This window comes from Barbus barbus, assembly GCF_936440315.1.
Source record: "Barbus barbus genome assembly, chromosome: 11".
Taxonomy (NCBI): Eukaryota; Metazoa; Chordata; class Actinopteri; order Cypriniformes; family Cyprinidae; genus Barbus; species Barbus barbus.
Window position 1 is genome coordinate 31,026,301 of NC_136739.1, and position 18,174 is coordinate 31,044,474.

Consider the following 18,174-nt stretch of genomic DNA (forward strand, 5'->3'; position numbering starts at 1 on the left):
CATCACATAAACACACATACAGTATTTACTTAATGATCTTATATAATGCAAAACACAAATCAAATTTCACATAGTGGTCACAAGTCTTCCTGTGGTCCATAATACACAGTTCACCATTTTGAATATGACGAAAGACACACTATTGCAATTTCATTCACCTTGCACTACAATATTCAACAATATTTTGCTGCCTTTGCACTGTGGTTTCCTTCAGAAAGTCCAGATCTAGTTATAATTTGATTTATGATGTTCTGTTCAGCTAGATTGTAATGCATCATGTTTTTTTGGCTGTTATTATTTTTCAGACTGAGAAGCATCTATGCTAAGAGGACGGGAAAGCGAGAGAGCAGCGTTGGAGGAGAGGAGGGTCAGTCCACCAGTACACCGGCAAACAGCCGTAAACGCAAGCGCAAAGGAGGGGAGAGTGATGAAGATGATGAGGAAGACGATGACAGCGATGAACAGGGAGAGGAGGATGAGGATGAAGATGATTTTGGTGGGAGGAAAGGGAAAAAAGCAGAGGCATGTGAAGATGAGGTAGAGTGCTTTTTTTATTCTTTGGTGAAAAAAAATAAAAATAAACGAAGAAGAAAGCCAAAATGTTAAATTCCATGGATGACGGAGTAATCCACTATTTTGAAGAGGGGTATAAAATTACAGTTGGCACCTGAGATTTGGAGTCAAATTGCAGGGTGGGAAAAATTACTTTATAAAGATCTGCTAGTAAAATCTGTTGACTTTAGCAATACTTGTCGCAATAAATACCAATGGTGACAGTCCAAAAATTGGAAAAAGCACTTTTTCCCCAAAGTTGGCATGTCTCAAAAAGTATTAAAGATTTCTTAAGATCCTTGTAGATTTTGATTCTGGACAATTTTCTTTCAATATCCTCATTTATATGGCCCTACATGGTTAATTCCCTGAGATGTGGAGATTTTGATGCGGCTTTGTGTACAGATTGTTGAATTTTAACCCATTGTCAATGGCTGAAAAAACAAATATTGTCACTTTGCATATAGGTAATGCTTATGTTTATTTTTGTTTCAGAATAAATATAAACAAAATCAAAAAATATTCGCTGGGGAAGTTTCTAAAATTTGATTGATTTGACACGGAATGACCCTAATGTATGTAATCTGTGTTCAAAATGTACTCATCTGACATTAGATTTTCAGTCATTTTTTTTAAAGTAATGCTCTCTTTTTTGCACTGAGAAGGAGGTTTTGAGCTCTAAAAGTTGTTTAAGATGTTTTTATGAAACAAAAACTAATTTCTCAAAAGAAAATTGAACTCGTCATGATGTTTTAGCAGCATGTCAGCTGTTCTTGGTCTTGTTTTGCAGGATGAAGGTGATCAAATCACAAGCATTGAGGAGCTGGAGAGACAGATTGAGAAGCTCAGCAAGGTAAATGAACAATAGATTTTGGATCTTACAACATGTTTTTGTAAGTATCATATTTGATGCATCAGGCTTTTGTGGCTCTTATAGGATGAAATAGTGAGAATATGGAGAAAAAACAGCTCAGTTTTATTGAGAGGCCCAAACTGAGGAAAAATTGCAATTTGGTGTAGATGCTTGTAACATAAATCGTTGAGATCTTTATAGTAGTATAGCAGAATACTTACAACAAATTATATAAATATCACTTAAATTAGATGTTTTAGAAATTTGCTTTATAGAGTTAAAGGTCTGTATATGAATAAATCTGTTAGTCCTTTTCTTAAATGCCTAAAATGCATAACCAACCAAACAATGCATAAGAGATATAGAACAAAAACCTTGCTATTGTGTGTCATCTGTAGAGGACATCAGGAATCCGTTAAATGAAATTGAAGGCAAGACACCACAGGCAAAATCTCATTAAATTCATTAAAAATAAACGTCCTCTATAGAGGACAAAAATGAATAGCTGGCTCCCAGGAGGATAACATGCCTATACTTGCTTAAACTGAATGTATTCTGCTGAGTGTGTGGAGATATGACAGATTCATGACTTGTCCACTTGCATATTTCCAAATATTTGTAATAAAGAAAGATAAAGTAGAATACATCTGTCTTATTGATTCTCCTCCAGCAACAGACTCAGATCCGTCGGAAGCTGTTCGAGGCCTCTCATTCCCTGCGCTCCGTGATGTTCGGTCAGGACCGTTATAAACGACGCTACTGGGTTCTGCCGCAGTGTGGCGGGATCTTTGTGGAGGGACTGGAGAGTGGAGAGGGTGAGAGAATGAGACTGAATAAGATCATAATGTGAAGACAAAAGCATCTTCTGAAGGAGAAGGATCGGTCAAGATTACAAGATACGACAGAAACCGGGTTGAATGTTATATAATGTTACAGAATTAAAGCAATAGTTGAGAAAAATTTAATTATTTCATGATTTACTCCCTCCAAATCTAGTTGAATTGCCTATAAAAACTATACAAGACTTTTTAAGCTTTCAAACAAGACTGTCAAGCCATCATTTAGAGTTTGTCTTGCATGGAAGCCTGTATCCGCTACTGAATAAAAAATAAAACAAGGCAACTGCAACTTTTTATCTTAAAATTCAGACTTTTTTTCTCTCACAATTGCAAGTTTGCATCTCGCAATTCTGCCTTTTTTTTGTCTTTGACTTTATTTCTCAGAATTGCGAGTTTATATCTTGCAACCCTGATTTAGAACTCGCGACTGCAAGTTATAAACTGCTAGTTATAGATAAACTAGAAATAAGCTTCCATTAACAAAAGGTAAATATAAAATATAAAAATTTATTTCAAATAGTAAAAAAGCTATATTATCTCAATTATACTAAAAACAAGAAAAGCTGATCTTGACAAATGTCCCTTGTTTAAAATTGCACGTTGTGGTTGATTTCTGAAGGATCATGCGACACTGAAGACTAGATCTGAAAATTCAGCTTTGCATCACAGAAATAAATTACATTTTAAAGTATATTCAAATAAGAAAACTTTCTTTTAAATTGTACTGTCCAGCTTTTATGCATGTAGAAAATTCTTTCATGAAGTCAACTCACTTTAATTTTGCCAGAAAAAGTTTTAGAATTTTTATCATGTTAATGTATATTGTATTTGTTTTTATTGTATGTGTTATACTTGTATTTTTTAAATTGTTTTTGCCGTGAAAATAGCCTAAGATGCTGACATGGCATTAAATAAAAATATACTACTACTCTTTTAAATTGTAATATTACACAATATTACTGTTTTTTTTACTGTATACACATTAGGGGTGTCCCGACTAAGGATTTTCATAGTCGAAACGTGATTTTCGAATGTTGCCGATAGTCGACTGATAGTTGAATCATATGTTTGGGGGTGGGGTCAAAATACATTACCAAGAATCAAATCAGACATTGGACAGCCATAATTACTGACGTTACACGCGTAAAATGGCTTTCAGATACAAAAATGTTTTATGTTTTGACTAAAAGATAGTTAACATTAAACGTCAGCGAAACCCTAAGAATTCACAACATTTTTTACAATAGCGCTCTCATTATAACGTTATGTATGACAGTAGTTATTAATGTTCTGCATGTCTGTTTTGAGCTGCGCGCTGAAGATGATCAGTGGAGTGAAGCATGTGATAGCAGGTTTATAATCAATGGGACTTAATTCATTTATCTCATATAGAATAGCCTACGCTTCGTTATTTATACAACATAATGTTATATTACGACTTATAGGCTATCTGCACAAAATGCCCCGAATGCACGGCTCTGAATGAACTCCTTTTGTGGACGCGTTCTTCATGCAACGATGTGCAGAAACATGGCAATTAAACTCTAAAAATTGACAGTGTTTTATTATAATAGTGTTCTCATTATAATGTTATGTATATGACAGTCATAGTCATTAATATTCTGCACCATTGTTTGTCCTGCTCGTGCTGCGTGCTTGAAGAGATATAATCGCTGTACAATGAAGCACTTTACTGCAGCGTAACTCAACCAAATGCATCTTATACTAGATAAAGAAGATATACACGATATATATATACCGGCTGAAATGTTTTGAAATCACTTGTACCCTACCTGATCGAAAAAATCCAGTCTTGGATTTGAGTCTTGTTAAAGTTTTAAATCGCTGCCGCCAAGATGCTCCTCTGTCGGTCACGGATTATGGAAAGTGAAACTTAAATCAAGGGGTGGTTGGGTTTATTCATGCATGGTAAAATATTCATTTAAAGCTTCTATCTTTTCAGATTCTTATTTACAGCATCATCATAATAGGCTGTATATTAACTTATTGGGAGGAAACCGGTAGTTCTGTGTGGAATCAGACATTTGAGCACCCCCATATATAGTCAAAATGGCATGATCATAACACGCCGCGAATATTCAACTGGGAGTCCAATCAGTCTCCTCCTATCGAATCGTCGACTATTCGGGGTCACCCCTAATACACATATATAATATATAAGTAATATTATGGTTTATAAGAAATATTTAAGGAATATATATACAATATTTTTATTATTTCCTCCTTTTAATTTTCAGGGAATATTATCATGACTACTTCTTGACTTTTTTTTTAATTTTTTTAACATGGGCAGTTATTTTATTGAAGCAAACCATTGTATAAATTTGCTGCTGCTGATGATATTCAATTCAAGTTTATTTGTATAGTGCTTTTCACGATACAAATCGTTGCAGAGCAGCTTTACAGAAAATTTGTTTCAATTTTAAAGTTTCTACATTATATTTAGTAGTAGCTTATCAAGTTGATGTCCATATGGCAGAAATGTACATTAAAATCATGCTGTTAGTTAATGACGTAATCAAACAGATGGTGAACACTATTAACTGCAATGATTGTTGCAATTAAACTTACAGCAAAATTTGGTAGATTTGTGCTGTGTGTTGTTTGAGGGTTGGCGTCATCTGAGGTCCTCTGAGGGGTTGGCAGCATATCTGATATCTTGTGCTCCTTCAGGTCCAGAGGAGTTGCAGAGAGAGCGTGAGAGGATGAAGAACGCTCACCTCGTCCAGGTCAAAGAGGAGCCGGCAGAGGAACCTGATGAAATATACGGCACCGCTGAGATGAAACACAAACCTCCGCAGGATGTAGATTCTCTCAACCTCTTCCTGCAGAAACCAGACTCTTTCTCCAAGCTCAGCAAGCTGTTGGAAGTGGCTAAGATGTCTTCTGAGGTCTCTTGTCACCAATACAGCAGCCCAAAGCAGCAGACTACATTACCCAGAACCCCTAACCATGATGTTAAACCTGATCTCAATGATTCTTGTCTCCTCAACAACACCTACCTCACTAACGCCCAACAGCAGATCCGTAATGACCAGCTTTATAAGGTTCTGACGGAGAGAAACGCTCACTGGTTCAGTCTGCTGCCTCGCTCTCCATGTGACGTCTCGTCTCTGACTGAAGGTCCACGTTCAGCATCATCTTCCTCACCTCAAACCACAGCGGTCTCTGCTGGCCCCTGCAGCGCTGCGCAGATCAATAACTTTTCATTAGCACTGCAGGTATGATCGTGTAGACCAGGGATTTTTTTTTTTTTTTTGTCAGCCAAAAATCCTCCTGAGATTTTATATTTATATTCCATAATTTAACATCACATTTGCATTCCCACAGCTCTCTGATGTTGGTTTATGGTCACATGACATGCAAGTAAACAGATAAAATATTAAATTTTTTAGCAAGTGTTTTTATTTAAAGAAAAAAAAAAAAAAAAAAAAAATATATATATATATATATATATATATATATATATATATATATATATATATATATATATATATATATATATATATATATATATATATTAGTAAATTGCTATTTGTTTTTATATTTTATTTCAAATATTACGTTTTTTTTTTTTTTTTTTTATATACAGGGCTGCACTATAAAAGGCTTATTGTTGTTTTAGCTCTTAATTATGAAAATGATTAAAATGTAATGAATTATATAAATATGTTACTGTTGTAAATTACACTTGTTCTGTAAATTATTAATATTTGATCATTATAATTTATATCTAACATAATGTATAATATTCTCTAACAATTATACTGTATAAAATATAATTTCTTCTAATTTCATATAAATTAAATAAATATAATTTAACAAATAAAAAATTATGCAAACATGTAAATAAAGTTAAACTAGTGCACAGTTGATAATCGCACTTAGCTATATTGCAATTTCAGTTTTTCAGTTCATCGTGCACACACATTTATTTATTTTAATTTGACATTTGGTTTGATTATAAACTTTATCAACTTATGCACCCCGTTTGGGAAACTCTTGTGTAGATGTTTGTTCTTCTTATGTGTGTTGTGTTCTTTGACTATAACAGCTCCTCTGTGTTTGCAGATGAAGTCCGGTGTGCCCATTATAGATCTGCCCTTCTGTGCTTGGTCCAATGGAAATTTGAGTCCAAACGTGCCGTTCTCTTGTGTTTCCATGGCTCAGATTCTCAGAGGCATTCACCCATCCTCAGAGGGCAGTAGACACCTGAACGTCTGTAAGAGCGATTCTCCAGAGTCTTCAGCGGAGAAACCCATTTCCACACCCTCACCGGTCATCGAGGTGCCCAAAAACCAGGATTACCCATCACCTCAACCTATTCTTGAAGGTAAGGCTGAGACAACATCATGAGAGTTTTGTCTTGATTTATTGTTGTTTTTTTTAGTACGGCCATCTGATTCGTTTCTTTTGAATCTGTTCAAAGTTCTGATTCAAGGATTAATTTTCATGACTATCTTCATGTTTAAAGACTTTGTGTGGCATTTTTATATTAAAAGCTTTAGGAAAAATATATTCAGTTGAATATTGTAAATATAACTGTTATATATGTTTTTGAAAGGAATCTCTTCTGCTCACCAAGGCTGCATTTATTTGACCAAATGCATAATAAAAACAGTCATATTGTGAAATATTACAATTTTAAATTTATTGCTGTGATCAAAGCTGAATTTTCGGACATCATTACTCCAGTCTTCAGTGTCACATGATCCTTCAGAATTATTATTATTATGAAAACTGCTGCTTAATATTTTGGTAGAAACCTTGATATATTTTTATTTTCAGGAATCCTTAATGAATAAAGTTCAAAAGAACAGCATTTATTTGAAATATAAATCTTCTGTAACATTATAAATGTCTTTACTTGTCACTTGTGAATTTGTGAATTGTCAATTTAATGCATCCTTGCTGAATAGAAGTATTAATTTCTAATTTCTGACTCCATACTTTTGAATGATAGTATATTATAAATTAATATATAATAATAATTTAATGTATGAGTTATTTAAATATAAAATGTGTGTGTAAATAAAAAAGGTTAGATTTTACTGTATTTTATTACATTAAATATTTTAAATCTACTTTTTTTTATTCCAGTGACTGTGAGTGTCATTGAAATGATGATAACTCTAATTTGTCATCTCCATAGTCTATTGAAAAATTTAAAATATGGAGATATATATAGTAGCTAGTGTATATATAGATAGTATATTTTCGAACCTGGCCCAACAAACCTGTGTTTTTATGTTGTAGAGATGTTGACTGGCTGGTGGAAGGTGACAGACGTTGAGGAGTTACGATCCATAGAGAAAGCGTGCCATTCCCGTGGGATCCGAGAGAAACAGCTGCAGAAACAGCTGCAGAAACACATGGTTTACATCGGGCAGGTCTGCAGCAGGACCAGAGATGGTAGGTGCTCGTTGTGTCTCTTTAAACACTGTTTGAAATACTTCGAGGACAGCACTCTTAGTCTGCACTCTTTGTCCAGTGACTGTGATCGACGTCTCTGAGCTGGAGGAGAATCAGGTCTCTGAGGACACCGTCCAGAGCTGGTGTGTGGAAGAACAGGCCATGGACATGGACATCGGTGTCCTGCAACAGGTGGAGCAACTGGAACACAAAGTCACCTCAGCCAGTCTGCAGGTTAAGGTAGGAAATCTGGATTTTAATCAACATTATTATACATAACCTTCTTTTCTTGTCTGTGCCTGTGAGAGCGTTCGTGTTTTATTATCTTTTTTTTTTAAATTGATGCTTTTCAACAAGACAGATAAAAAAAAAACAATAAATATATATACTGTTGAGATAAAATAATAGTTGCCGATATTATGAATAATATCATTGATTAATTCTATTTAATTTTAACGTATGTTTACACACACATACACATAGCATAGAAAGGGTTGCCAAATACTATAACATTTTCTGCATCAACAAGCATTGTGAATCCTTTTTTTTCTATTTTAATTAACTGTAACATGTCATGCATCCAATGAGAGTAGTTGGAAGGAAAGGCTTTTTCCAGTTTATTTGTATAAGCCTTTTAGCAACATCAACATTGACATTAAGTCCAAATAATGCCACTAGGGGGCATGGTTTAAAATGAAAGAGAACAATATCAGAAATTGACATGAAAAAGGCCAAAAGTAAGACATAGAATTGCTGGAGCTTAGGTAAGATGAAGTAGGATCAAGATCCAGGTTAAGAGCGTTAATGTTTCAACACGGCCTTTGATTTGAACTGCAGTATATAAAACAGTATGAAAGCATTATGTTTGTTTGACAGGGCTGGATGCATCCAGTGCCACAGTCACAGAGTGAAGACCTGGTGTATTACGAGCACAAACCTCTCGTGCAAATCTGCAAAGACAAAAGCGGCAGTGGCATCGTGCGTCGAGCGAACAACCCTCTGGATATAGCAGTGACGCGTCTGGCGGAGCTGGAGAGGAACATCGAGCGAAGGTACCTGAAGAGCCCTTTAAGCAGCACCATTCAGATCAGATTGGATAACGTGGGAACGGTCTCAGTACCGGCCCCTGCGCCATCACCTGCTAGAGCTGATGGTGACGGGTAGGTCATCCATATTCATACGCTCCTCAAGCCCGTCTGCCGCTCTTCACGCTTCACTTTGGCTGTGTGCATCTGTGGGTTTATGGCTGTGGTGCTTGTTTCCCATTTACACTGCAACCTTCACTTTTTGGCTTGTGAAGCATGCGCATGAGGCACTGTCTACATCTACAATAACCACAGCCTCACTGCATCCTGTCATCTGCCTTCCACAAGCAACCGCTTCTTGAAGAGGCTGCCACAAAATGGGTACTAAATAGAGCCTGAAGTTCTTCTAAATAAATAAATAAATAACAATAATAAGCAAACAATAAAATTTATAATTTAATTTGAATAATTTTATTCAGTGTAAATTATTTGTTGCTGCTTTTTTATTATTAATTAATACAAAATATCTATTGGTGATAACAATAATGTGACTTTAATTAGAATAATTTAATACAATTATAACTAATTTAATAATATTTTTATTATTGTTATTAGTTTTATTATTAGTTTACATTATTAATTATTGATTTTGTTAAAAATAATAATAATAATAATAATAATGCTATTGGTAATTATAATATACTGTATAATTATGTATTTACTTATTTTAACAAATGGTCAGAGATAAAAGGAATGATATTCCTTGGTAAACTGAAAAATTACATTAGAGTTTGCAAACTAACATCTAATAGGTCTCAAAAAAAGAACAAAATAAATATCATTTCGTTGGTCAGTCTAGAGGTCAGAGTTCTGAGTAATAATAAAAATTAGCTAATAATAATAATAATAACAATACTAACAACGAGGTTGCAAATTTAGCCAAAATGAAGCCATCACTGAGTAGGGGATAGATAGTTTTTTGACCAAATGTTGGTTTGTAGTTGCTGATCAAATTGTATTTCCCATAAAATACTATATAAATAATATTGTATAAATAAATAATTATTTAAATAATATTATGTGAATTAGAATAAATAGAAGGGTTTATAGACCAACATCTTGCAAGTTTTTGAGAAAAAAAAAAAACATTTGAAAAACACAAATTGTGCCTCTTAATGCTATTTAAAAAATAATGTACCGTATTTGTGGAAAGTGGCAAAACACGGTTGAATCTGATTGCTGTCTGTGTGCTCATTCAGTTTGTGCACTGTGGTTATTATCAGCATGAATGTGGGTTATTGACCATGTCATGTTTTTATGAAATGGGGACATATCCAGGCTCCAAAATTAACATGCACCAAATCAGAATAAAAATTGCCATTCACTTACAAATTTGTAAGATTCAAAAGTATCTGACCATCACTGATGCAACGAAAAATGCTAATTAATTGCACTGTCTTGAGGACAAATATACAGATAAATTTTTTTGTATTTTTATTTAAGAAAAAATTGCAAATGCAAAATATCTTCGTGGCCAGTAAGAATGTTTATGACCTCTAAATGTACTAATTTCTCTCACAATTGGCAGAAGTGACAAAGTTAATTTTGGACCCTGGTCATATTTATTTATTAATATTTTATTATAAAAAAAATGTATTGCAATTTTATATATATTCGTTTTTATTTTATTTGAAAGATACAGAAGAACATCGCTGATGCAAAAAAGAAAAAAGAAAAAAAAAAGCGAAATAATTGCATTGTTACAAGGACCATACCTGTCAACATTTGGGTACCACAATACGGGAGACCGGGGGGGCATGTCTATGGGGGAAGGGGGCAGAGTCTTTTGCCAGGAATATAGCCGTTTCCCCGGTAACCGCATTAAACAAAGCAGCACAGCACCTGACTTTGAAACTTGCAGCGCTCATGTTTAATCAATTAAACCATAGCCTTTTGAAGTGTGAGCTATATCTCCATTTGCATGTATAGTTTAGTTTTTTTACCGAAGCAGCACCCAAGTCTTCTCCTCCCATTTCTACCAGTGAACCGTTTCTGTCACTGCAACTTCCCGAACAGACGAACACACACACAAACGAAATCGTACGCCTGATGAAAAAATATATTTAAAACACGTTCATATTTTAGAAAATGTAGTTAATATTTGCATCATTAATGATTTATCTTATCCACCCGCACCCATCCGCACATCACTACTGCGCAGATATCAAAAGCATCACTGGGTTGTAAAGTTGCCAAGTTGACGGGACAAATGGGATGAAATTTGTATGTGTTGACTGTGTGAGAAGGATGCGTTTCATACAAGATCTGGCAACCGCACAACCTTGGAATATATTGATGTGATTATTCATATAATGAGGTTTGGGCCATACAAATTACGGGAGGTGAATGTAGCAAACATATAAAATACGCCCAGAGGGATAGAATGGTAAAATACGGGAGAATCCCATGAAAAACAGGAGGGTTGACGGGTATGACAAGGATTATTATTTTGAATAAAAAACTAAAATAAAAATACAGTTTCATGGCCAATAAGAAATATGTATGACCTGTAAATGTAATAAATGCTCTCACAACTGGCAGGAGTGGCAAAAAGTACATTTTGGACCTTATTTATTTATAAATTTAGTCTTATTTATTAAAAAAAATATTAAAATATTTTATGCAATTTTAATTTTATTATACAATATTTAAATTTTATTGTTTAGTATTTTGTTGAATTCTAACATTTTATTTTATTATAAATTGTAGTTTATTTGTATTTATTAATGTTATTATATTTGATGATGTATATTTTCCCCCTGTGTGCAGTACTGTAATCTGTCTGTCTGTGGCAGGGCTGAGGAGGAGCTGGCTCCAGGACTGAGACAGTGGCGTAAAGCTCTCGGCGAGGTGCGCAGTGCCAGTCAGCTCTCTCTGTGTCTACAGCAGCTGCACAAGTCCATCGCCTGGGAGAAGTCTATCATGAAAGTGGTGAGTGCTGTGAGTCTGCAGCTTGTGTAGTTTGATGGGAATTGATTTGCAGGGCTTTCAGGTTGAATGTGTGTTAGTTATAGTTCAGATCTGTGTGGTGGTTTATAGATCTTGGTTAGTTTCTTAGACTCTGGCAGTGGAAGTGAAGTAATCCAGATGTGTTTATCGCTCAGTACTGTCAGATCTGCTGTAAGGGAGACAACGAGGAGCTGCTGCTGCTGTGTGATGGATGTGATCGAGGCTGCCACACGTACTGCCATAAACCCAAGATCACCACCATACCAGACGGAGACTGGTTCTGCCCGGCCTGCATATCCCAGGTGGAGCACTTTAATAGTTCATTAACACTCTCAATCATCTCGTTCCAAACTTAAATGCTGTTTTTGTTTTTTTGTCATCATGGAATTTCCGAAGAATATTTTCACAAAATGTCAGTTCATATTGACCAAAAACACCATGCAAGTATAATAATGACTTGTTAATTCTGATTGTCACATCTGACACAACACATTGATGTCATCTTTCTATCCAAGAACAATTGTTATTATTATTATTATTATTATTACTACTACTAATACTAAGCACACTGACAACAATAATAATAATGATGATAAATTCAAAATGTTATTTATTTTTTATGACACTGACAACCACAGTAATAATAATAAAATTATAAATATTATTGCTACATTTTTGTTATTTTTATAAATAAAAATTATCATCAACAATAAAATTATAATAAGATAAAAACATAAATAATGAATGTAGTAATAAAATGTATACTTTATTATAACTCTTATTAGGTCAGAGTTTTAAATAATAATAAACATTATAATATGATTTTATAATAAGTTATTTTTACTACATTTTTATTACTTATTTACTACATTTATCATTATTTTTTTATAAATCATAAAATTATTATTATTGAAGTGAAGAGTTTTGAGTGGTAATAATATTATCAATTATTACTGCTCTTATTTATTGTTTTTGTAAATAAAACTTATAATAATAATGTTTACAGTATTTGTTTTTGTTTACTATTTTAGTTTTGTATTAGGACCACCAATTGGGAAATCACTGGGGAATTTGGCTTTAACGATTAGCAATTGTTAACAATTTAAAACCATAAATATTTTATTCCTTCCCATTCCTTCCATCTGATTTCACTTCTCAAGCACACATCATCCCTAACACATCGGCAGATCGCTGTGCTGTTCAGACTACATGACTTGATTGTCTGTCTTTAAGTCATTATGGTTTTCACACTGTGTGACTCTATGTAAATAATCTGCAACCGATCTGACAACAACTGTCACCCAACAACTCTATTCGGTCCCTAATCCACGTTTGGTAGTGATGGGCAAATAAAGCCAAATGAGGCTTTCCTCTGACTGTTTCGGGAAAAGATTCAAAGCTTCGAGTGTGTGAAAACAGCACCATCTGGTGTTTAAAAATATAGCAGACAAAAAGCCTTTGAAAGAGAGTGAAAGACGCTCTGTAGGACGAAGCATCTACCACACATTCTATAGATCGGTGCAAGTTTTATGTGCAAAAACTTTTCTTTAAGCCAAGTTGCTGCTGTTGTTTTTCTTCCGGTGACCTCAATCCATGCCTTGCTCTTTCATTGGCTGTAATGCACAGTCTTTGGCCTGTGTTTAGAGATTTAGTTTCCTCACTAAAGCGTGTGTCTCTGTGTAGGCGAGCAGTCAGTCCCTGAAGCCCAAGAAGGCATTGAACCGCTCAAGCGGAGGCCTGAAGAACAGGAACAGGAAAACGTCTATGGCCGGAGACTCCGAGGAGGATTTGAGAAACGCTAACAGCACGCCCAGGAAAGTGTCAAAGGACATGAAAAAGAGTAAGACAGAGGAGAGTCCTTCTGCTAACCCAGCAAAGCAGGAGAGTCCCGCGTGTGAGAAGAAGCCCAAAGCAGCCAGAGACAACAGTAAAGACCTGGCCTTGTGCAGGTACTGTACCAGAGCCGCAAACCTTGTGAATGCGTTTTACTTCAGTCTGCGTGTGAATCAGGTGTCACTGATCGCTCTTTTTCAGAATACTCTTGGCTGAGCTGGAAAGCCATCAGGACGCCGGGCCGTTTCTGACACCCGTCAACCCCAAATCTGTCCCGGGATACCGCAAGATCATCAAGAAGCCCATGGACTTCTCTACCATCAGAGACAAACTCACCAACAGCCAGTGCGTATCACTAGTTAACTAGTCATTATTAACTAGTCATTTGTAGTTATTAGTAGGGCTGGACACTTAGTAAAAAAAAAAAACAATATTTAAGCCTTTTCGATGATTTATATTGATCATGATTTTTATTTTATATTTATTGATGATGATGATAATTTGTATTTAATTTTTTGAAAGCATTGTAGTCAAGTAGATTGAGACTAGTCATTTATTTAAAACACTTTTATTTTCATTTTTCATATTTTTATTTTATTTTAATTTTTTTATAAAAAAAATTGTGTTACAGAAAATAATTATAACGGACACATCAATAAGAACAAATTGCAACACACTAAAATTTCCTAATTTAAATGCCATACCACCTCCCGACCATACCAAAAAAATAAAAACCGCCTTCCACTCCCTCTGCATCACATTAGGTACAATCACAAATAGTCTAACAAAAATGACAAAAACTCCACAAAGCAAATATAGTGTAAAGACATCGTCACTTTAACAAGTCCTTAATTTTAGATATAGCCCTTATCCAAGCTGAAATAGTTTTTTGAGTGGCACCGTGCATCCTAGCCAATGATAGCTCCATGTTTGCAATCTCCAGGAAGGAATACATCCAGTGTGACCAAGCTAAACAATGTGGAGGTTGCCAACATAGGGCAAGCATTTCCTTAGCTGCAGTTAATCCAGAGAATAACAATTTTTTTTTTTTTTTTTTGAGACCGAGAAAAAATGAAAGATGAGTCATCATTTAAAAGCAAAAGCTTAGGACAGCATGATATATCGACTTCCAGTATGTCCTTCAGAGTCGTGGATGCCTGTTTCCAGAAATGATTGACATCAGGGCAATCCCAAAACATATATAAACATATAGGCACATAAAAAACATAAGTGCCTATAGAGCTTCCTGAGCAGAAATTACAATTGGAAGATGAAGAAAGCTTCATTAAATATCGTTTCCTAGGAGTGAGATACATCCTATGAACCATTTTGTAGTGAATTAATTGATTATTAGGATTTTTTTAAACAAGTTTAAGATTGGCCCATATTGAATCCCAACAGATATTACAGTCTTCTGTATCCGTACCATATAAATCTCTATGCCAGATGTCCAAAATTGGTAAAAGTTTATAGGAGGTTTCCAAAAACAACAAATACAGCTAGCGTCTATTGTCAGGGTTTTGTGCACACTAAGACAAGAAATATTAGTTCCCCATGGAATCCCATATGCTCTCATTGCAGATCTCAGGCGCAAATAAAAGAAAAAGCAGGTCCCTGGTAGATTATATTCTGTACGCAAATCATTAAATGATCGCAGACCATTCTCCCCCCATATATCAGCTAAAATATGTATGCCTCTATCACGCCATTCTGGAAAAACAAAAGGTTTATTGTCAGTAAATTGATTGATTATGAAATAGAGAAGTGTGAGAGTGCCGTTTATTATTATTGTGGGATCATTTTGCAGCTGCACGCCAAACAGAAAGAGGATATGTTATTATTGGGCCAAAATGCAGGAATCAACAGGATATTACATATTTTTATTATTGTTTTATATTTTATTTATTTTATTTTATTTTTGTTTTATTGTAGACCATAATTTTACCCAAACAGTCATTATAGTCAAGTAGATTAAGTAATTTATTAAAAAACAATATTTATTATTTTATTTTTATTTTAACATTCATTCGAGTCAAGGAGATTAAGTAATTTATTAAAAAACAATATTTATTATTTTATTTTAACATTCATTCGAGTCAAGGAGATTAAGTAATTTATTAAAAAACAATATTTATTATTTTTATTTTAACATTCATTCGAGTCAAGGAGATTAAGTAATTTATTAAAAAACAATATTTATTATTTTTATTTTAACATTCATTCGAGTCAAGGAGATTAAGTAATTTATTAAATAACACAATTTCAAGCTTTTGATAATAAATTAATTGATGATAATAATAATAATACTTATTTTTAATAATTTTATTATTATTATATATTTTTTTATATTTCTCTTTTTTTCCAGTGGAATGATCTTTTATTTTAATTTTTTTCTCCTGTTTTCATCAATATGTTTCACTAAATCAAAAATGTATATGCACCAGTATAATACTTAGCTGGTGAACCTCATTATTTGCCAGCAAAATTATAGTGAATGTTTAATTTAATAACTAGTGTGTGTGTTATGTTTGCTTTTGACTTTTCTCATCGGAGGTACTTGAATCTTGAGACTTTCATCATTGACGTGAACATGGTGTTCGATAACTGTGAGAAATTCAACGAGGATAATTCAGACATCGGCCGAGCGGGACACGCAATGAGACGGTTTTTCCAGAGGAGATGGGCCGAGCTGTTGAGACCGAACTCGCTGAAACCGGTTCAGATGATGGAGAGTAACTGAGACCAGCGTCATGTACACACCACACACTCAAACTAATCAAGTACAGGGACACAACTGTGAGAACATCAGTGCTTTCAAAAATATCTTGTAAATGTTTTTTTTAAATAAACGTTAATATTATAGTGAATATTTAATTTGTTTTAATTATTTATGACTAAACAGGTCTTCACTTTCTATGTTAAAAGAGGCGAAACTGCTTTAAAAATCTAAATGAATGTGTTTTCTTTATCAGATATGAAAAGATTACGTGTTTACATAATTCTGAGCTCCTAGAGAACAGAAGATCCATTATGGTTACATTACAAAGCTGCATTTATGTAAATGTGTATGTTTTAAGTCACAAACTCCAAAACAGGCCATCGTGACACATGACTATTAATGTTTAATATCGGTTCTGAATATTGTATTCTGTGCACACAAGACTCCAGCATCGTTTATGCCTTTTTAATAGTTGTATATTTTAGTGTGTTTTAATACGGCACTTTCTGAAAACAGCAGTGCCTTCAGAAATCCACCGTTTCTACAACTTCTCAAACCTCAATCCATCTATTCCGATGCACAAGCATTCATCCACTGTTTGCTGGATTTTTTGCTATCACTCATATACAGTGCAACAATAAAACGGATGAAAAACCCTCCAAACCGAATCTAGAAATCAGAATGAGTTTTTTTGACTTGGTAACCGCATAGGAAACGTGGCGGCAAATTCTACGCGTGCAAAAGTGCTGTTGCGATACAGAAATCTAGTTTACATAAGTAATGTAATGAACTGCAGTGATTTTTATGGTACTAAATTCAGAATACTTGAATTCTCCTGTGTGAAGATATTGCAATGAAGGTGTAGCGTTCTGTTTTGTAGGAGTTTTATTTTTCTCTAGTTTGTGTCGAATATTTAATAAAATGTTTTCAAGCAGCCTGGTTGTGTTTATACTGTTGATGCTGCGTTTTATTCATGAGATGATCTTATTTCTACCTGTTTTAATGAGTTTGCGTCACTTCTTACAGCTGTATTTCTGTCTTTCTCTTCTTAAATCTACTCCTGCAACGGAATTATGATGAGTCTCCCCATTGGTTCATTCAGTGGTTATTTATTCTTGTGTCCATTTTTATATTTAGGGGCCAAGCACCAAAGGTGCGATGGCACCTATTGTATCCATTGGCGTTCTTATTATTCTTCTTCTTCCACTCTGGAAGTCTATGGCAGCCCATAGAACCGCCTGCGGGAAAGTTGTCAAATTTGACACACTAATAGATGATAGTGTTAATAGTAACCACAGCAAATTTGGAGTCTCTAACTCAAACTCTCTAGCGCCACCACTTGTCCAAAGTTTCACTCATGTTTATGTTAATAACTTTTGAACTGTAAGCCACAAAATGAAAATAATTTTTTCCTCTGAATCCTCTGAATGAAGCCCAAAATTCAAAAATTGTAAGGTTAATTTTTTCGCTATTTTTAATTGTTCGTAAAACCTACTTTTTCGAACTCGTCCTAGACGGTTCGTCCGATTTTCACTAAGATTGGCTCAGATCATCTACAGACCACGCTGGCAAAAAGTTATGGAATGCAAGTGTATTCGTTCAAGCGTTCTTGAATAACACACTAACGAATTTGCCGAAAAGCACGCAAAAATGGATCTGAGGTTATATCTCCGCAAGGGTTTGGCTTATTGAGACCAAACTTGGTGTCGGCCATGTTGAATTTTGTAGTAAAATGCTATATTTTACGAACGCATTGATGTATCGTTACAAAATTCGGTATGGGTCATCAGCACGATGGCCTGAAGGAGCCTGAGAAGTTTCGAGGTAGCGCCACCTAGTGGTAAAGTCAAATATTCACATGCTTATAACTTTGGGTGTGGTCGACTTATTTTCACGGGAATCACCTTTTTT

The 18,174-nt window shown here is 34.5% G+C and overlaps 1 protein-coding gene across 1 annotated transcript in view; it reads left to right on the plus strand.

The window, feature by feature from the left end:
- The window catches only part of LOC306876811 (bromodomain adjacent to zinc finger domain protein 2B-like), a 31,156-nt gene extending 13,960 nt beyond the window's left edge, over window positions 1–17,196 (plus strand). Inside the window, exons 16-28 of the mRNA XM_079428222.1 lie at window positions 306–537; window positions 1,343–1,405; window positions 2,076–2,220; window positions 4,939–5,486; window positions 6,337–6,598; window positions 7,522–7,677; window positions 7,757–7,917; window positions 8,554–8,837; window positions 11,558–11,693; window positions 11,867–12,013; window positions 13,395–13,660; window positions 13,746–13,889; window positions 16,098–17,196. Coding sequence (XP_079284348.1) covers window positions 306–537; window positions 1,343–1,405; window positions 2,076–2,220; window positions 4,939–5,486; window positions 6,337–6,598; window positions 7,522–7,677; window positions 7,757–7,917; window positions 8,554–8,837; window positions 11,558–11,693; window positions 11,867–12,013; window positions 13,395–13,660; window positions 13,746–13,889; window positions 16,098–16,284 — 2,731 coding nt within the window. The 3' untranslated portion in view covers window positions 16,285–17,196. The remainder of the gene's footprint in view (window positions 1–305; window positions 538–1,342; window positions 1,406–2,075; window positions 2,221–4,938; window positions 5,487–6,336; window positions 6,599–7,521; window positions 7,678–7,756; window positions 7,918–8,553; window positions 8,838–11,557; window positions 11,694–11,866; window positions 12,014–13,394; window positions 13,661–13,745; window positions 13,890–16,097) is intronic.
- Window positions 17,197–18,174: the final 978 nt, after the last annotated feature.